This window comes from Diaphorina citri, unplaced genomic scaffold, assembly GCF_000475195.1.
Source record: "Diaphorina citri unplaced genomic scaffold, Diaci psyllid genome assembly version 1.1 scaffold554, whole genome shotgun sequence".
In the NCBI taxonomy this organism is placed as follows: Eukaryota; Metazoa; Arthropoda; class Insecta; order Hemiptera; family Psyllidae; genus Diaphorina; species Diaphorina citri.
This window is the reverse complement of record NW_007377988.1, coordinates 342,336-361,758: the sequence shown is the minus strand read 5'-3', so window position 1 is coordinate 361,758 and position 19,423 is coordinate 342,336. Positions and strand designations below refer to the sequence as shown.

At 39.0% G+C, this 19,423-nt stretch overlaps 3 protein-coding genes and 1 long non-coding RNA gene across 7 annotated transcripts in view; 2 read left to right on the top strand and 2 right to left on the bottom strand.

Annotated features, from left to right (window-relative positions):
* The window catches only part of LOC103510047 (polycomb protein SUZ12), a 23,866-nt gene extending 4,448 nt beyond the window's left edge, over window positions 1-19,418 (bottom strand). Inside the window, exons 1-9 of the mRNA XM_026824214.1 lie at window positions 19,185-19,418; window positions 18,480-18,526; window positions 17,852-18,032; window positions 17,561-17,652; window positions 17,065-17,260; window positions 15,802-16,026; window positions 14,316-14,620; window positions 13,167-13,357; window positions 12,412-12,597 (exon numbers count right to left, since the gene is read on the bottom strand). Coding sequence (XP_026680015.1) covers window positions 12,412-12,597; window positions 13,167-13,357; window positions 14,316-14,620; window positions 15,802-16,026; window positions 17,065-17,260; window positions 17,561-17,652; window positions 17,852-18,032; window positions 18,480-18,526; window positions 19,185-19,272 — 1,511 coding nt within the window. The 5' untranslated portion in view covers window positions 19,273-19,418. The remainder of the gene's footprint in view (window positions 1-12,411; window positions 12,598-13,166; window positions 13,358-14,315; window positions 14,621-15,801; window positions 16,027-17,064; window positions 17,261-17,560; window positions 17,653-17,851; window positions 18,033-18,479; window positions 18,527-19,184) is intronic.
* Window positions 2,252-2,892, bottom strand: LOC113467788. Its single transcript, XR_003391743.1, has 2 exons — window positions 2,833-2,892; window positions 2,252-2,336 (listed from the first exon to the last, which is right to left on the bottom strand). It is a non-coding gene; the product is annotated as an uncharacterized LOC113467788 (long non-coding RNA).
* LOC113467786 (phosphatidate cytidylyltransferase, photoreceptor-specific-like) lies at window positions 7,231-9,254 on the top strand. The gene has a single exon (XM_026824195.1). The coding sequence runs from the start codon at window positions 7,439-7,441 to the stop codon at window positions 8,756-8,758; it is 1,320 nt and encodes a 439-aa protein (XP_026679996.1). The 5' UTR covers window positions 7,231-7,438; the 3' UTR covers window positions 8,759-9,254.
* LOC108252497 lies at window positions 9,877-12,215 on the top strand. 4 transcript variants are annotated; one of them, XR_001809526.2, is made up of 2 exons: window positions 9,877-10,149; window positions 10,655-10,893. XR_001809526.2 is itself a non-coding variant. In XM_017444418.2 (2 exons), exon 2 carries the CDS (start codon window positions 11,239-11,241, stop codon window positions 12,052-12,054), a length of 816 nt encoding a protein of 271 aa, XP_017299907.1. In that variant the 5' UTR covers window positions 9,877-10,149; window positions 11,198-11,238; the 3' UTR covers window positions 12,055-12,215. The 4 variants fall into 4 exon arrangements, 2 of the variants coding, with proteins under 2 accessions (XP_017299907.1, XP_017299908.1); XM_017444418.2 differs by lacking the exon at window positions 10,655-10,893 and adding an exon at window positions 11,198-12,215; XR_003391741.1 differs by lacking the exon at window positions 9,877-10,149 and adding an exon at window positions 10,323-10,353.
* Window positions 19,419-19,423: the final 5 nt, after the last annotated feature.

The window sequence follows — 19,423 nt, the reverse complement described above, 5'->3', positions numbered from 1 at the left end:
TAGTTGCCTGAAGAGAGAGAGAGTTATGTTGGGTTCCATTATTGCTTACCGCAATATGTTTTTTTTTATATATATATATTTAATTATTAACTCTCATCTCTCATCCGACTCGAGTTTCGCCTACTTTGAAGGCTTTATCAAGGAAAGGAAGGAAAGTTTCCTTGATAAGGCCTATGAAGTAGGCGAAACTCGAGACGGATGAGAGTCAACAATTAAGTATCCAAAAAACATATAACGGTAAGCAATAATGTCAATACATAATATGTCAAATATAAACCTAACCAATAATTGGGTTCCATCATTAATGTACGCAGAATCGGATTAACACAAGCTAAACATAAAGAAAACGAGGGCTTTATTTTAGGTGGCAGGGTTCTCATTTACGTGAGCTCTTCCATCCAACCACTGATTTTCATTTAAAAGAAAGAAAAAAAAATGAATTACCTGCAGGTTTCCGGCGTACACCATCTCCCGTAGGACTCGCCAAGGGAGGCCGAATTTCCAGGAGTTTGGGCGCCCGCTTGCTTCCCTCTTGTATCCAATAGCGGCGCTGAGCCTCACACGAACTCTTCAATACCTGCAATTCAGAAATCAATAGCTTGATTATTTTATGACTTTTTTTTTGATAGAGGGAACTGTAACCTCCAAGGCCTTATCGTCCCGAAATCGAAGAGGAAGACAGGATAGGAAAAAGCCAGAAGTTCGGAGAACGAACATTATTCGTTCAGGATAAAATCCGCCTCGGGCAGGAATTGAATCCGCGGCCTAGCGTTTAAAAAGCAGACGCGCTACCACCAGCCAAGAACCAAGCTTAGCCATGTTTAATGGGCTCGTCCTAAACCACAGTCAACCATCGTGAGGACTTGTGCTTATTCTTTAAAAGCAGAGAGGACCCTTTGAAAACTGCCAGCTAGCTAGGCTGGTTAGGGTTAGCTGTTCTCCTCCCTGTTTATAGTCCCACAGCCAGACGCTAGTCTATCTCTGTTTAACGTCCCCTGGCCAGACCATTTTGTGCCGTTCGGAAAAAAATTGTCGTGTAGAATGGGAACTCTCTTATGTAAATTACATTACCTATCGGACATTCCATACCTCAGCAGTTGCTGAATTGGGGTCTTGGCCTTGAGCTTTGGCATATAGGTATTTCAAATGGGAAGAACTTAAGGTGTCAATCATACCTCAGCAGTTGCTGAATTGGGGTCTTGGCCTTGAGCTTTGGCATATAGGTATTTCAAATGGGAAGAACTTAAAAATACCTACTTCATGTTTAATGGTTATATTCATAGGTATAGGATTACTCTTTGTATGTTTTTCTAAACTTATAAGTAGGTATGTAATGTATTGTGCCTTTAAATGACCACCAAATAAAGGTTTATTTATTTATTTTTACCTATATCTTATATGAGGTTAAATAGAAGGAACTGGACCATCAGTCTAAGGCTAAGGTCTTATCGTAGTTATCGCCATAAAGCAGATAAAGAGGTTTGATAGAGGGAACTGTAACAACGGAGGTCTTGTCCCGAAATCGAAGAACGAAGGAAAAGACAGGGTAGGAGAAAGCAAACCTTATCTGTGTGGGATAAAGTTCATCAACCGAATCGAACCCACGACCTAGCCGCTCACAAGGTGCTACTTTTTAAGCTGACTAACTTTAACCTTGGCATGTGATCTTTCAAAAACCAAACATATTTTTGAAACATCGCATCATGCGCAATAACGATTCTAAGTTCCAAGTTAGTGATGTCACTATACGACAAAGTTCATCCTGAAGAGAGAGAGAGAGTTATGTTGTGTTCCATTATTGCTTACCGCAATATGTTTTTTTTTTAATTTAATTATTAACTCTCATCTCTCATTCGACTCGAGTTTCGCCTACTTTGAAGGCTTTATCGAGGAAAGGAAGGAAAGTTTCCTTGATAAGGCCTATGAAGTAGGCGAAACTCGAGACGGATGAGAGTCAACAATTAACAATCAGGTATCCAAAAAACATATAACGGTAAGCAATAATGTCAATACATAATATGTCAAATATAAACCTAACCAATAATTGGGTTCCATTATTAATGTACGCAGAATCGGATTAACACAGGCTAAACATAAAGAAAACGAGGGCTTTATTTTTTAGGTAAACGAGGGCTTTAAGGAGGTTTAATAGAGGGAACTATTCATTAAAAAAAAAAAGAAAAAAAAAAACACAATGAATTACCTGCAGGTTTCCGGCGTACACCATCTCCCGTAGGACTCGCCAAGGGAGGCCGAATTTCCAGGAGTTTGGGCGCCCGCTTGCTTCCCTCTTGTATCCAATAGCGGCGCTGAGCCTCACACGAACTCTTCAATACCTGCAATTCAAAAATCAATAGAGTGATTATTTTATGACTTTTTTTTATAGAGAGAACTGTAACTGCCAAGGTCTTATCGTCCCAAAATCGAAGAGGAAGACAGGATAGGAAAAAGGCAGAAGTTCTGAGAACGAACATTATTCGTTCGGGATAAAATCCGCCCCGGGCGGGAATTGAATCCGCGGCCTAGCGCTTAAAAAGCAGACGCACTACCACCAGCCAAGAACCAAGCTTAGCCATGTTTAATGGGCTCGTCCTAAACCACAGTCAACCTGTTCTCCCTGTCTATAGTCCCACAGCCAGACGCTAGTCTACTCTCTGTTTAACGTCCCCTAGCCAGACCATTTTGTCCCGTTCGGAAAAAAATTGTCGTGTAGAATGGGAACTCTCGTGTGTAAATTACATTACCTATCGGACATTCGGACATAAATTACATAAACGGACATTCGGAAAACAAAATCGGATGAAACTCACGACAAATGGGACGGGCCTTTACCTGACTGAACTCTGAGCTAGCGTCTCCCTCGTGTAGAATGAGGGACTGTAGCCGCTGTAGGATGCGAGTAGATCAAATTGAACAAAATTTCTCAACACAAGGTTTTTGGTATGTATACAAGTATTTTTCCCTCAACCTCATTGAAAAAAGAGGCATGTTAAAAGCCAAAAACCTCAAAGTGTGGATGCAGATTTAGACTTCATATTCGTAATTAACGTAATCCAATGCAGATTTAAAAATTATTTTTTCAAGTCCAGCTTGAAATGGGTTAAATATTTACGTACATACCTCTGATTTAGGTATTTTTCTTTTTATGTCCTATAAAAATTCAAAAAATTGGCAGTGATTCGATTTGTGTCTATTTGTTATTATAAAAACATTCGATACATCTTAAGCTAAAAACAGAGTAGAGCATAGCGCTTAGAGCATCAAGCATGTAGATGGGATCGACGATAGAGGGCACCGTCGACTTCTAATCGCATAGAGTGAGAGCAAAAAGCTCTATGCCAGCCTAGGTTAGCTTGGTTGGTAGCACGCCTGCCTTGTAAGCGCTAGGCCGCGGATTCGATTCCCGCTCGAGGCGGATTTTATCCTGATGGGATAATGTTCGTTCTCGGAACGGCTGGCTTTTTTCTGTCTTCCTTCTCTCCGATTTCGGGACGATAAGACCTTAGCAGTCAGTTACAGTTAGTTAGTTCCCTCTGTCAAGCCTCCTCAAAAAAAATCCATGCTCTTTGCTCTCCACTCAGTTTTTAGCCTTAGAGAGCTAAAACATAAAATGACTTACACACAGACAAGCATGTCCACCTAGCTCAGACAGCCTCTCAATCAGCCCCGGGGTGATTGCTTTGGGCTGACATTTAGTTTTGGCTACAAATTTTAAGAGTGGATGCCCTTCGCACTCAACCTTTGCTATTTCTTTAGTAAGAAAATTTCAGCCTGATGCTATCTTCCCAGTTTAAAGTCAACCAGTCAAACTAAGCTGGTCTACTCCCTGTTTAAGGCCCGCCAGCTAGACCTCTAATAGTCTAATGTCAGTAGAAAATATCTTTACTTTTTATCCTGCCCGAACAGGACTGAAAAGTCCCCCCAGGAGTCTGTACTCACTCTTTCACTCGAGAAGTTAAGTTGAATATCCTTTACCTTGTCTAGCATCGAACTGTGACCTCCTGTATGCTAGGCAAAATAATGAAATTATTCTTAACATTGTCGGACATCGAACCGTGACCTCCTGTATGCTAGCCCTAACGATATGCTCGGCTGCTATATTAATCTAATCTTCACATTTTAAGAGACGCGACAGAAAATGTGACTCACTTAGGGAAGGTTAGGATTAGGAGTTAGGATATCTGTCTCATATTAGTCTCCTCTCTCTGGCCTCTATACATATTCTCTATACTATAACACGAAAAATGTAGAAAACATTATAGGTAATCCAATTAACAACCTCTTCAGGGGGATTTAAAATTAAAAGGGGGGGAACAACAATAACGAACATGTTTTGTTCGTCTGTTCTCGTTATACCCTTTCTTCCTTCTCCCTCTCTTTGTCTCTCTTTTATCGTCTTTCTTTCTCTCCCCCTTCTCCTACCCTCTTTTTCTTCATCTCTTCTCCCCCTTCCTCTTTTTACTCCTCCTTCTCCATCTCTTTGTCTCTCTTTTTTACCGTCTTTATTTCTCCTTTCCCCTACCCTCTTTTTCTTATTCTCTTCTCCCTCCTACTCCTCCTCCTCCCTCGCTTTCCTTTTAATAATCCCTTCTTCTCCCTCCTTCTCTATTCCCTCCCCTCCTGTCTTCTATTTCTCTCTCACCACCATCCCCTCCCCCTTCTATTCTTCTTCTCCCTCATCACTACCTCCCCTCTCCTCCTCCTCCTTTCCTCACGCGACAGTCTTGTTCTGCGCATGCGCGTGTCGTACAATATCGATTCCATAAAATTCCAAGTAAGCAGATTAGCTGGGGAGAAAAACAATCCCCCCTTTCATATCCCCCCATAGGAGAGAGGGAGGGAACTTTATGGAAAAGGGGAATAGTTGAACTGTTGAAGCAATGAATGACCTGAAGGGAGGGGCAAAGGAGAGTGGGAAAAACGGCAGAGTTCGGAGGGATTTTTTCGCGGGAGAGAAAAGGGAAATTCTTCGCACAGTAAGAGGGGGTTAAAAGAGTGAGGGAGAAGGGAAAGACTAACTTGGAAAATGGACTGGAAGGGTGTTTTCACTTTCGAGAGGGAGGGGATTTTTGAAATTTGAGGGAAGAGAAAGAGGGAGGAGGCAATGGGTGGACGGGTGTTTATTTCGCTCCAAAGACCTAGATCCAACCTAGTAAACCTAGTTACCACTGGGACGTAGAAGAGTTCAAAACCGTGCTGTCAAAATATTTTTTTTCTTTTTTTCTAATTTTATTTTTAGCCTATTTATACTGTCGGCTACTAAGGCTAAAATTTCTAAAAAGTCCCATTATGGCATCAGTTTTCAGAAAGTTTTTTGGAAATATCAAAGGCTCAAACTAAAAAGTGTAAAAAGTCCCACTATACCATCAGTTCTAGGAAAGCTGTACAATCTGTACATGAGAAGGGAAAGACTAACTTGGGAAAGGGACTGGAAGGGTGTTTTCACTTTCGAGAGGGAGGGGATTTTTGAAATTTGAGGGAACAGAAAGAGGGAGGAGGTAATGGGTGGACGGGTGTTTATTTTGCTCCAAAGACCTAGATCCAACCTAGTTAAGTAGTTACCACTGGGACGTAGAAGAGTTCAAAACCGTGCTGTCAAAATATTTTTTTTTCTTTTTTTTTTTCTAATTTTATTTTTAGCCTATTTATACTGTCGGCTACTAAGGCTAAAATTTCTAAAAAGTCCCATTATGGCATCAGTTTTCAGAAAGTTTTTTGGAAATATCAAAGGCTCAAACTAAAAAGTGTAAAAAGTCCCACTATACCATCAGTTCTAGGAAAGCTGTACAATCTGTACATCGAAAAAAGAAAGAGGAAAAGGGAGTAGGGACTTTCGACTCGCATTTTTTGGCAAGTGTCGAGAAAAATCCCATTTGTTGCTGACAAATTTTAGTTTTCCTTTCTAATCTTGTGGTGAGAGTGTTTTTTTTTTCTCTCTGGCCGAAAGGAAAGTTGTGTTATTTTTCGCGAGGCGTTGGCGGTGACTGTGAAAAGTGAAAACAGCTTGTGCGATGCGAATGAAAAAATGTAAGTGGGTTTAGATGTTTGGTGATTTTTTATAGGTTTAACCTCACTGTATAACTGCTTAAGGTATTTGGCTTTTTAGTGTAATTAGGTATGGTGCTACGATTACTTTTGTTTTGGTATGGGTATTGTCTTGAAAATCTGTCACCGTGTTTATTCTGTTAAGACTAGTGAGATAGGACTAAAAATTCTCTGCTTGTATCCACTTATGGATTTAATGTGCTCTAATGATATATTAAAATATCAAAGTTATAACTTACAACACATAAACTTCCGCCAGTTCTTGTCCATTTATGGATTCCTGTGGTAGGCATTATGTTTTGGAATAATTATTGTTCTTTTTTCACACGATTTCTAACTTTTGTATTGATTATAAATTAAATTACAATACGTACTAGTTACATAAGACCTTCTTGGTGGAGGACTCAGTAACTTTGTCAAGTTCCAAGTGAAGAGTATTAGTCACTATTTCAACATACGAGTAAGACCTTGTTTTTGAGAAAGTTCGCCCCGGGTGGGATTCAAACCCGGAATCCAGATCTTACAAGGCAGACGCGTTAACTAGGATAGCAAAGATATGTTTAAGTTAGAAAGTAAATTGAAATATTTTCTCTGGATTTTCAGATCGCGCTGTGTGATTTCGTGACTACAGAAAGAATTAAAGTGATTGAGCTATCAAAAACCCTCCTGTCAATGATGACATCCAGATCCTTCGAGCTTCAATCAATCCTAGGAGAACCGTCAGAGTCATTCCAACATGCACCCCAGATGATTTACAAATTATTGAACCCCCTCCTGTGCCAGAAAGAAGAATTTCCATTGTCACACTTGATGAAAATTGAGAACAAGAAGCTTCACTGATCTAATGAAAACACCTCTATTATTAGGAGTTGGCTTTGTTTGTTTTCCTGTTTAAATTATTTTTTGTATTTGCTAATTTGAACACATGTAAACACCATGTACAGCTGTATACAATGTGAACTTTCTGTAGATATAAGAGTGTACTGTGAATGTAGATAACATTCCCGGCTGGAATTTGGCCTTGTCTTTCTAGAGATCTGTAATAAACAATTTTTGTGTGTGTGTGTGTGGGGGGGGCTGACATACATAAAATAATTTCCCTTTGTTTTATAGGTACCTGTTGACTTTGTAGCATCAATTCAAAATCGATTAACAAAACCCTTTGTAACCTCCAGCTAGCCAAAGAAATCAAAAATAGACGAAAAGTAAAAACGACCAAATCAAAGCAATTGATCTTTGAAAAATAATAGAAAGTATCTAAGAAGAAACCAAAAATAATAGACAAGTAAAAACGAACCAAATCAAAGCAATTGATCTCTCAAAAATATTGTGGTGAACAAATAAATAAAAAAAATATTAATACAGAATAAAAAATAATAATAAAGAAGAAAGCATGTCAGAACTAAAGCACCGACACATCGACACAAACGCTGCGAGTGGTGACGCCTCTGCAACTCCCTCCACCGAGGCCAACAAACCGGCCTCTTCCTCCTCCTCTGACGTTGATAATGACGACGTAGCGGCCGTTGACCTCTCCAAGCAGATCAAACAGGGCACAAACAAGGTCCCTGGGTTCATCGCCCAATATATTCAAAGCGAGGCGTACCAGAACGCTCTGATAAGGGTTATTTTCACGATTCTAATGCTTGGGTTCTATGTGACTCTCATATGGTTGGGGCACATCGCTATTATCGTCTGTATCATTTGCGTCCAGGTCATATGCTTTCGCGAGATCATGACCATAGGGCTCACCGTGTACAAGGGCTACTCGTTGCCCTGGATACGGGCCATCGCCTACCACTATCTGTTTACGTACAACTATTTCCTCTACTCGGCGCATGTGTTTGCGTTCATCTTCCACGCGCTACGCAAGCCCAACACGGCCGCCCTGTCATTCCTCGTCCGCTACAACACGTTCATTAGTTTCTGTCTATACACGCTAGGGTTCATCACGTTCGTGCTCTCCCTCAAGCCCAAGTGCTACATGCGTCAGTTCTCCCTGTTTGCGTGGACGCATGTGTCTCTCCTTATCATTGTCACGCAATGTCACTTCATGATTCAGAACATCTATAACGGGCTGGTCTGGTTCATTCTCCCCGTGTCTATGATCGTCATTAACGACTGCATGGCATACCTGTGCGGCTTTTACTTCGGCAGGACGCCCCTCATCAAGCTGTCGCCCAAGAAGACCTGGGAAGGGTTCATAGGTGGCGCCATATTCACGGTTCTCCTCAGCATTCTGCTCGCTTTCTATTTGACCAAGTTCGACTACTTTGTGTGCCCTGTTCAGTTTACCGACGGCAAGTACAGTTACGTGTGTGAAGTCGGCTACATTTACCGGCAGCAGCTGTACACGGTGTTCAACAAGGAGTTCTACACCTACCCCATTCTGTTCCACACGATTGTCATCTCCATCTTCGCGTCACTTATCGGACCGTTTGGCGGATTCTTCGCGAGCGGCTTCAAGCGTGCGTTCAACATAAAAGATTTCAGCGACATTATACCGGGTCATGGCGGTCTCATTGATCGGTTCGACTGTCAGTTCCTCATGTCGACGTTTGTGTACGTGTACATCTACACGTTCATCTACAGGAACACCATACAGGGTCTGCTGGACAACATCTACATGCTCAAGCCGGAGCAGCAACTCCAGTTGTACTACAATTTGAAACAGGATCTCATTGCCAGGGACATTCTCCAGAATACCGAATAGAACTAGGACACTGTTACAATTGAGAAATTTCCTTGGACACAGAAATACCGAATTAAAAATGAAACGACCAGAATCTTCAGTTATGTGATGGGAAATTTGAAATCTAGCAAACTTCACTTGAGTAGTAAAAACTGGAGTCCCAGAAAGAAATAAAAGAATAACGTGTTTCTCATTTTGTTCTCCATAAATTTCCTTCACCTTTACTGAATCAGTCCTCTATTTTTTCCTAACTTTAACTTTATAAACCACCCACATAATGTTACTGAAAAACTTCTTATTCTTTATCAAGTTAGATATGGGATATAGATTTCTCCCCATGAAGCACCCACCGTAAAATTTGAAAAACCATTTGTTAATTATAAATTGTGATAAAAGTAGCTAGTCGAGATTATTCGTTTTTACCTAGTTCTATGTATAACTTGTAAAAATAATAATAGGTATTTTTTTCATTAGATTAATTTATTTAGGTTAAAAAGTCACAGTGGAAAAACACAGTGAAAAAAAAAATGAAATGAAAATCAAAATGAATAAGAAATGGAAATGAATGGATACAGTCACAGTTAGCATGTTCTTACTGGCAATTAAATCTATCATCTGTCACTTAAATAGAAAAAAAATGCAGGGAAAATCAGTTCTTTACTTCTGAAAATTTGCAAAATCTTAGTATGGATTAAAATAGTAGTAGGTAGGTAAATTATTATCCTTCTGTAAATAAAAAAAAAAATATGTTGTGATTCCTTCCATTAATTTATTTTCATCTCTTTATTTAATTATCAATATTTTTTTTTCTTTTTTTTTTTAAGATACTATAACTCTGTTAAGCACACTTGACTTGGACTCAAACCACAAACCTCTAGATTGGAAGTCCACTGTGATAACATTGAGGTTGGTCTTGAATATTTATTAGTCCCGGGTTCGATTCCCAGAATCATGAAAAAAATCGAGCAGAAAGATAGAAAAGTTACGGGGAGACAAAATAAGCATCGTTTGAACAGGGCTTTGAAATTCGCCACACCCCTGGAGCACTCTAGTGGATAAAATTTGAAGCCTTTATCTTTGGGTACCTATTTTTAAAAATGCGCCCCAACGGTAGGGAACACTTTTTCCCCGTTCCCCCATTTCCCATTGGCCCATTCCACTTTTCGCCATTTTCAAATTTTCTTTCTCTTTATTCCGTTTTTGAATTTGAAATTTTGATGTTTAAATATACCTGTAAAAAGTGTCAGTATCCATCTCTTTCAACACGATATTGATCTGTGAATAACTAGAATTCCATAGTGTGATACGTAAAACCAGAGATTTCTGAAAGCCACTAAAAACCGAAGTTGGAAACGGTAGAAGTGTCTGTCCTCAAAGCGGAAAGAAATTGTACAACCCTATCAGTATCCTGTGTAAGTTCATTAATTGTTTCTGATAATTTTACCAATCTAGTGTAGGCCTAAAGGTTGGTTTCAAATGCTAGAAATTGACTAGGCATTAGGTAATTTTTCTTCTTGCATCCCGATACTTTCTGGAGATGTCTTGTAAATTAGATGGTCTGAACACACTATTAAGAGATGGTCAAAAGAAATCGTACAACCCTATCAGTATCCTGTGTAAGTTCATTAATTGTTTCTGATAATTTTACCAATCTAGTGTAGGCCTAAAAGTTGGTTTCAAATGCCAGAAATTGACTAGGTATTCGGTAATTTTTCTTCTTGCATCCCGATACTTTCCGGAGATGTCTTTTAAAATAGATGGCCTGAGCACACTATTAAGAGATGGTCAGCATTCATTTCTGCTTGTTGTAGGGCTAGCAGTACCTTTATACTTGTGTTCTGTCCAAAGGTAAGAAAATGAAGATCTGAGGAATTATTTATTTACTAAGCAGAAGTTTGCTTCTTGGCTTTATTTCAGAATTGACAGATTCAATCCACTCCAACAGAACTGCTTCAACAATGGAGGAGAAGTTAGACCACATAATAAAACAGCTAGATGAAATAAAGTCATCAAAGCAAACCATGGAAGAAAATCTCAAAAACAAGATTGAGTCTTTAGAAGATCAAACCCAGAAATTGACTGCACGGCTCACTATTTTCAAAAATGAAAGTGAACAGCAAAAATCCAAGATATTGTTCCTGGACAAGCAGGTCAGAAGAAGGAATCTCATTCTGAGTTTCTGATAGTTTTACCAATCTAGTGTAGGCCTAAAAGTTGGTTTCAAATGCTAGAAATTGACTATTAGGTAATTTTTCTTCTTGCATCCCGATACTTTCCGGAGATGTCTTGTAAATTAGATGGTCTGAACACACTTTAAAAAGATGGTCAGCATTCATTTCTGCTTGTTGTAGGCCTAGAAGTACCTATGTACTTCTGTTCTGTCCAAAGGTAAGAAAATGAAGATCTGAGGAATTATTTCACATTTACTAAGCAGAAGTTTGCTTCTTGACTTTATTTCAGAATTGACCGATTCAATCAACTCCAACAGAACTGCTTCAACAATGGAGGAGAAGTTAGACCACATAATAAAACAGCTAGATGAAATAAAGTCATCAAAGCAAACCATGGAAGAAAACCTCAAAAACAAGATTGAGTCTTTAGAAGATCAAACCCAGAAATTGACTGCACAGCTCACTATTTTCAAAAATGAAAGTGAACAGCAAAAATCCAAGATATTGTTCCTGGACAAGCAGGTCAGAAGAAGGAATCTCATTCTGTACGGACTCAGTGAGCCAACAGGAGAATCACCCATTGCTCTGCGGGAAATGGTGTTTGAATTGATCAATTCACACATGAGGTTGAACACTCTGCGGTATGAATTTGATGCCATTTACCGCATTGGAATCAAGCAGAGATCTGGTCGGCCTCGTCCAGTTATGATCAGAATGATCAGTGAGATAAAGAAATCTGTGATTCTCAGAATGAGTCGCGCACTGAAAAGGTACAAATTGTTCCTTACAGAAGACTACAATATAGATGTGCTTGAGAAACGGAGGATGTTGAGACCACTTGTACGCAGGTTGAGACAAACCAGCAGAAATGTAGTGCTCCATCGGGACAAGATATATGTGAATGGGAAATTATACAATGAGAGCAAGATTCAACAAGAAATGGACCTTGCAGAACTAGGAGCTACTCCTCCTGTACTAAGAGCTAATCCTCCTGTCAATGATGACATCCAGATCCTTCGAGCTTCAATCAATCCTAGGAGAACCGTCAGAGTCATTCCAACATGCACCCCAGATGATTTACAAATTATTGAACCCCCTCCTGTGCCAGAAAGAAGAATTTCCATTGTCACACTTGATGAAAATTGAGAACAAGAAGCTTCACTGATCTAATGAAAACACCTCTATTATTAGGAGTTGGCTTTGTTTGTTTTCCTGTTTAAATTATTTTTTGTATTTGCTAATTTGAACACATGTAAACACCATGTACAGCTGTATACAATGTGAACTTTCTGTAGATATAAGAGTGTACTGTGAATATCACTCTAAAGCTGATTGAGAGGCCGACGACAAATGCCGACCCCATCTGAACATGGGAAAAGGCAAAGAAGAAGAAGTCCCAAGGGGTACACAGGCAAAAAAAAAGTTGAGAATCCCTGAGAAAAATTGAGAAAAGTTGAGAAAAATTCTAAATAATAGATCATGCATTTCATTCCGTTGACTTACCCGTATTTCATCACATGCAGATTCCACAGCTTCATCAGCTCTTTCTCACCCTCATTCACATCGGTAAACTCATCGATCATCATTTTGGTCTTTGTCTGCAGCCACTTGGGGTCCTTCTGGTCATCCGAATCCTGATCCATTTCCTTGGGCAGTACGGGCAGACAGGTGATTGTGTGATGATATAGTCTGAAACAAAAAAGTAGGGGTAAGTAGGGGTATTCAGAAGCCACAATTAAAAAAAAAAAAAATCTCAATAAAGCCAGCGGCGATCAAGTTGACCACACCAGTTCGAGACGCGGTTAGCGCAGTGGTAACACGCTTCCTTGCCATGCAGAAAGTCCCGGGTTCAAATCCTATCATCGACGAAAACTTCTAGTCGTTTTTCGATTGCCAATGTTTCAACCGGTTACTCTCTGGTGTTCTTGTGTTGACCCAGCACCTAAATGGGAAGTATTGTGTCTCTTCTCGCCCATCTGATAAGAGACATATGACATACTACGAAAAAATAAAGAAAGAGCCTAGTGCTGGGTAAGGAAACACCCCCCCTCGAGATAATGTTGGGAAATTTGGCCCATGTTGTGGGCTTGGGCCAGTCACTCACCATCAGGTAAACCTGACAACAATTACAACTGATAGTGTGTGTGCTCATCAGGTATCAGGTAGACCTGATGGACGAACTATTTCAGCCGTAAATGTCAGCTCTACCTGATAGTAAGTGGCTGGCTTTAGGTTTATAGAGGAGATATTATCATAGCTTTTTCCCTAGGTTGTAGGAAATCTCCTTACCTATACATCTCTGTCGGGGCTGTTTCCTGTAGGAGGTACAAGCGGTGTCCAGGTTAAGCGAGGCGCTAGGCTGATCTATCAGATGATGGGGGGCACCCAGGTAGCCCTTGTTGAACGCCGAGTTGATGGCCACATCGATGAGGGCACCGTTGAGCATCGGCTGAAAACGTTGAGCAAACCGGTTTGTTCAAAAGTCGAAGAAAAGCGTTGAAAAAAATATACATATATATGTATATTGTTTTATAAAGCGGTCCCTTCTTGATCCCTTGTGTGCCGCGTCCATTTTTGTTTAGGACTTTTGCAATGATAGAGACAGCTGCAACATCGTTCTTTCCTCTTTCTTTCTCTTTAAAAACCTCTTTCCTCTTTAACCTCTTAAAAAAATAATAAAAAAAAAACTTTTCTCTCCTTTTTTTCCTTTTAAGTACCTCCTATTTCCCCTTTCTTTCGCTGATCTATCAGATGATGGGGTGCACCCAGGTAGCCCTTGTTGAACGCCGAGTTGATGGCCACATCGATGAGGGCACCGTTGAGCATTGGCTGAAAACGTTGAGCAAACCGGTTTGTTCAAAATTCGAAGAAAAGTGTTAAAAAAATCAATGTTTTTTTTTTCGAAATCGGGAAATGGTTGGAAATATCCATTTTGGGGTCCCCTGATTCCAAAAAAGTGTTGTTTTTTTATGAGAGAGACAGCTGCAACAGCGTTCTTTCCTTATCCCTCTTTAATTCTTCCCTCTTCCTCTTTACATCTCTTTTCTCTCAAAAAAAAAACTTCCTCGTTTTCTCGAGGAAAAAAAATTTTTCCTCGTTTCTTTCTCTTTCCTCATAAACCTCTTTAACCTATTTCCTCTCTCCTCTCTCTTTACCTCTTTAACTTATTTTCTCTTTAAACCACTTTAATCCTCTCTTTCCTCTTTAAAAATCTCTATAACCTCTTGCCACTTTAATCCTCTTTACACTTTTCAACCTCTTTCCTCTTAAAACAAAAAAAATCCTCTCCTCTCTTTTCCGTCTTTAACCTCCTTGAAACGTCTTTAACATCTTTACCTCCTCTTTCCCCTTTCTTTCTTCTTTAAACTTCTTTCAAATATCATTGAAATAAAAACGCATGAACTCACGTGATATGTAAACTTGAATCGGGGATGGCAGTATCTCAAATGTTTGACAAGCGAATACAAGAACCTGCAGTCGAGTCGACACCAAGGACACTTGAAATCGTCGCACGCCGTCGTCTGCTGTCGGGAATTGTTGTTGTAGACAAACTGGTACACCACTTTGATCGGTTTGCTGCCCTCGCCCGAATGGGAAGTGCTATGGGCTAGGCTTGTGGAGTGCCCGGAGTGCACCGTGGTTGAGCTGGCGCTTCCCGACCCCTGGGTTGGGGGTTCGAGACTTGCCGGCTTGGTTGAGCTGGGCAGACCATCTAAAAAATAAAAATGGAATAGAAGAATAAATAAAAAAAAATAAGAATAACAATAGAATAGAATATACCTTGTTTATACTGCTAAGATGGGACTGAAAAGTCCCTTTACTCCAGCAGTAGGCTACTACTATTATTGTGGTCAAATTCTCAAATTATTTTGAGGATAAAATTCCATACCTCGGCTGGGATTGAACCCACGCCCTCCTGTTTACCAGGCGAGCGTTGATTTTAGTAGTACTAAAATCAAATCAGTCAAATCGTGAATTTATTTGTGTTAAAGCAGAGCCTTTTCACAACTTCAGTGGATATCACAGCATTACTTAGTAGTACCTCCTTTACTATTATTTTTTCATCTACCCCTATCATCAATTTACACTGGTAATGGCACCATTGGTACTAGATTAAAGTCCAGGCGAGCGTTGATTTTAGTAGTACTAAAATCAAATCAGTCAAATCGTGAATTTATTTGTGTTAAAGCAGAGCCTTTTCACAACTTTAGTGGATATCACAGCATTACTTAGTAGTACCTCCTTTACTATTACCTCACGAGGCTGAGTGCACCCCGCACACCAAGCACAGAGCCGAAAAATCTTCTTTGGCAACCCAAACTTTGGGTAGTTCGTCAATGAAGTGTATTTATTGTTTCTCTCTAAATCTGTTAATGTAACAAAAGCCAGCCTAGTTAGCTTGGTTGATTGCGCGTCTGGCTTGTAAGCGTTAGGCCGTGGGTTCAATTTCCGGCCGGGCGGATTTTATCCTAAACGGAAGGTTCGTTCTCGGCTCTCCTATCCTGTCTTCCTTCTCTCTCCGCTTTCGGGAGGATAAGACATTAGCAGTTACAGTCTCCTCTATCAAACATCTTCCATTCATATGTTGCGTCAGCGTGATTACTGGTAACCAATAGCGAGAAGGTTGCACTTCGGTATAATGTTCTGTCTGCTGCCAGCTCCTGAATTTCCTCAAACGTCCTTCCCAAACATCTCAAAAAAAAAACTCAACTTATGTCCAAAACTTCTTTGTCCAGCGTTTCCCAAATACGAGAAGGTTGCACTTCGGTATAATGTTCTGTCTGCTGCCAGCTCCTGAATTTCCTCAAACGTCCTTCCCAAACATCTCAAAAAAAAACTCAACTTATGTCCAAAACTTCTTTGTCCAGCGTTTCCCAAATAAAAAAACTCAACTTACGTCCTCAACTTTGTCCAGCGTTTCCCAAGATGCGGCGCTGAAGTCGGCGGCAAAGTGGGCGGCATTGTTATTCTGGGACGCCGACAGAAGGCCGTTGTAGGATTCGAGCTGAATCTCGTACTCCCCCTCAAGAAGCGGCGTTTTCGCCTTGTCGAATATCACAATGCTTGCTCCCAAATGAGTTTTGGACGACGAACTGTTGTTGTTGATTGAAAGAGCATCTGAAAGAAGAAAGATGTTAATTTTAGAATAAAAGTAATTAGTTAAAAAGTGTTAGTCAAGAAGGGTCTAGACCAGTGGTTCCCAAACTTTTTTTTCTATTACTACAGTGTAGTGAGCTATACTAGTAATTAAAGTATTGCATTTTTTTAATCCAGCCTCTTTTTTCATTTCTGAACACTCTGCGGCCCCTTCACTATATTTTATGTGATCCTCCTGTGGGTGTGGGTCACAAAGTCCTTCACAGCTCCCTCAGGGGCCGTGGTCCTAAGTTTGGGAATCACTGCCTTGTCGAATATCACAATGCTTGCTCCCAAATGAGTTTTGGACGACGAACTGTTGTTGTTGATTGAAAGAGCATCTGAAAGAAGAAGGATGTTAATTTTAGAAGAAAAGTAATTAGTTAAAAAGTGTTAGTCAAGAAGGGTCTAGACCAGTAGTTCCCAAACTTTTTTTTTCTATTACTACAGTGTAGTGAGCTATACTAGTAATTAAAGTATTGCATTTTTTTAATGCAGCCTCTTTTTTCATTTCTGAACACTCTGCGGCCCCTTCACTATATTTTATGTGATCCTCCTGTGGGTCACAAAGTCCTTCACAGTTCCCTCGGGGGCTGTGGTCCTAAGTTTGGGAATCATTGTTCTAGACAAAAACTAAGAGTTTGTAGGTGTCCAATAAAATGTCTCAGGAGGATTTTACAAACACTCATGTATGTATCTTAACCAGTAATTGAGATTTTATTAGTTTTTATTTTATTTTATTTTTTTTCTCTTGATGCATGAGAAATTTTTGGAAAAATTCGTTTGGGAATCATTGTTCTAGACAAAAACTAAGAGTTTGTAGGTGTCCAATAAAATGTCTCAGGAGGATTTTACAAACACTCATGTATCTTTACCAGTAATTGAGATTTTTTTCATTCTCTTGATGCATGAGAAATTCTTGGATATTTTTTTTTTATATTCCATGTGCAGGAAAACCCCAAGTACATACAAGTATTTTTACTAAGAGGTCAATTAGTATTTTTCCCCCTAACCACTTACTTGATGTATTACTATCTAGTACGGGCAGATTACTGGTCTCCTCTCGTACAACGGATATGATCAAGTGATAGGACTTGACCGTGTAGTTTGAATTGACATTGAACTTATCCGAACTGATGTTCAGTGTGTTCAAAACCTTTGGTACAGTGCTGTCTTCTTCTGGATTGATTGATATGTAACTTGTCCCAATGTTTTCCTGAAAACAAAATTAAAAATAAAAATTGTGTGTCCCAATATTTTCCTGAAAACGAAATTTAAAAATAGGAAATTGTACAAGTCACTCATGAAAAGGCCAGGCAGGCCCACTTGGGCTCAAAACCTAATGAGTCAAAACCTTTGGTACAGTGCTGTCTTCTTCTGGATTGATTGATATGTAACTTGTCCCAATGTTTTCCTGAAAACAAAATTAAAAATAGGAAATTGTACAAGTCACTCAGGAAAAGGGAAAAGTCACTCAGGGAATTGTACAAGTCACAATACTAAAGAAAAAACTTACTGTAAACACAGGGCACTTCACATCTTTTCTCTTCTTGTGACAGAGCTTCAACAGCATTGTGTCTACTTTGACTTGATCTTCTGAAAATTCCGCTGAAAACAAAACAAGATGAGGAAGATGGTCAAATGAGTTTTGAGGAAAAATTGAAAATATCAAGGAAAAATACAATAACATTATAGTGCACAATCAAATGAAGATTACAACAGATTACCTGACCTATGGTCCCAACTCATTATTTCAGGATCAACAGAAAACTTCTTTTTTTTTAAGAGATGAATTACAAGATCTTACCATTTTTATCAAAATATCCTATGTAGCTGACAGTTAGATATTCTTTTGATGACTTGGCCTGGTTGAATTGTTTAGCCTTGATTTTGTCAAGCATCGAGTCCACAGTGAAGGTTTTTCTGGCAGCATGGGTTCTGGACATTCGATGCTTCAGGTACGTTAGATTTCTGTTGAGGAAAATGGGCTGAAAGAAAATTAAAGAGTTTTATTAGTTGATTTTTCATTTTCATGGGTAACATATTTAATGGTCCATGGTATACAAACTAACATTTGTCACAAAATAAACAAGGAAGATATTATCAGTTTGATATGAAAAATAATACATGTATCTTTTAGAACAGTATAAAATATCTATTTTCAAGCTATTTATTGCTTTCCATTTTTGTAAGTCAATTAAAGAGAATTTAAAGAGTTTTATTAGTTGATTTTTCATTTTCATGGGTAACATATTTAATGGTCCATGGTATACAAACTAACATTTGTCACAAAATACAATACAAGGAAGATATTATCAGTTTGATATGAAAAATAATACAAGTATCTTTTAGAACAGTATAAAATATCTATTTTCAAGCTATTTATTGCTTTCTATTTTTGTAAGTCAATTAAAGAGAAAGAACAATAAACTTACTGTGTTGACAAGTCTTGTTTTCAAATAGCGGTAAATCTGAGTAGGTTCTGAAAAGGCACAAAAGCACATATAATTATTAGATTTAGAACTAATCCAGAATTCAATGCTTTGTATTATAATTTTTCACTATGTGAAAGTTAAGATATACAGCTGGATTTTCTTTTCTGAACCAGCCTAGTCAGCTTAGAATATGATCATATATAGCTTCAATTCCTACCTAGGGCTTCCTCAATGCTTTGTATTATAATTTTTCACTATGTGAAAGTTAAGATATACAGCTGGATTTTCTTTTCTGAACCAGCCTAGTCAGCTTAGAAGGTAGCACACCTACCTTGTGTGTGCTAGGTCATAGCTTCAATTCCTACCTAGGGCAAATTTGATAGTGAACAAGTAACATTCTTTCTCTGAATGGCTGGCTTTCTCCTATCTTGTCCTCCTTCTCTGTATGTTTTGGGATAAGATGACATTTATTTTCCAGCAAGATGAAGAGTAAAAAGATTACAAATAAAGATTCCTGAGTGGTTTATTCATTGATGAATAATGGAGAAGCTAAGTGAACGGAGAAAATCCATTGTCTGAAAGTTTGAATCAAGATATCTTCTGTCAAAATTTAAAACGAGTTAGGCCAGACTTATCCAAGAGAATCTCTTGGATTTAGTTGAGTAACCAGAAATTCCATCCCAAATGAGGAAACTGACTACTTACTTTCAAAGGCTTGTAAGAAAAGCTCATGATCTGAGGTTTGTTGTGTAGTGTTTGACACATCAACTTCCTTTGACTTTTTTGGTGGCATTTTTATCCTGATAGAATCCGTGTGTAGAATAAAAGCTAACTATTAAATTGACATGGATATGGATAGAATTTACACTAAAATCACATAGTTTGAAGAATTATTTTAATAATTAATTTCCTTTTTATCAGAACAAACACCATTTTCCAGAAAA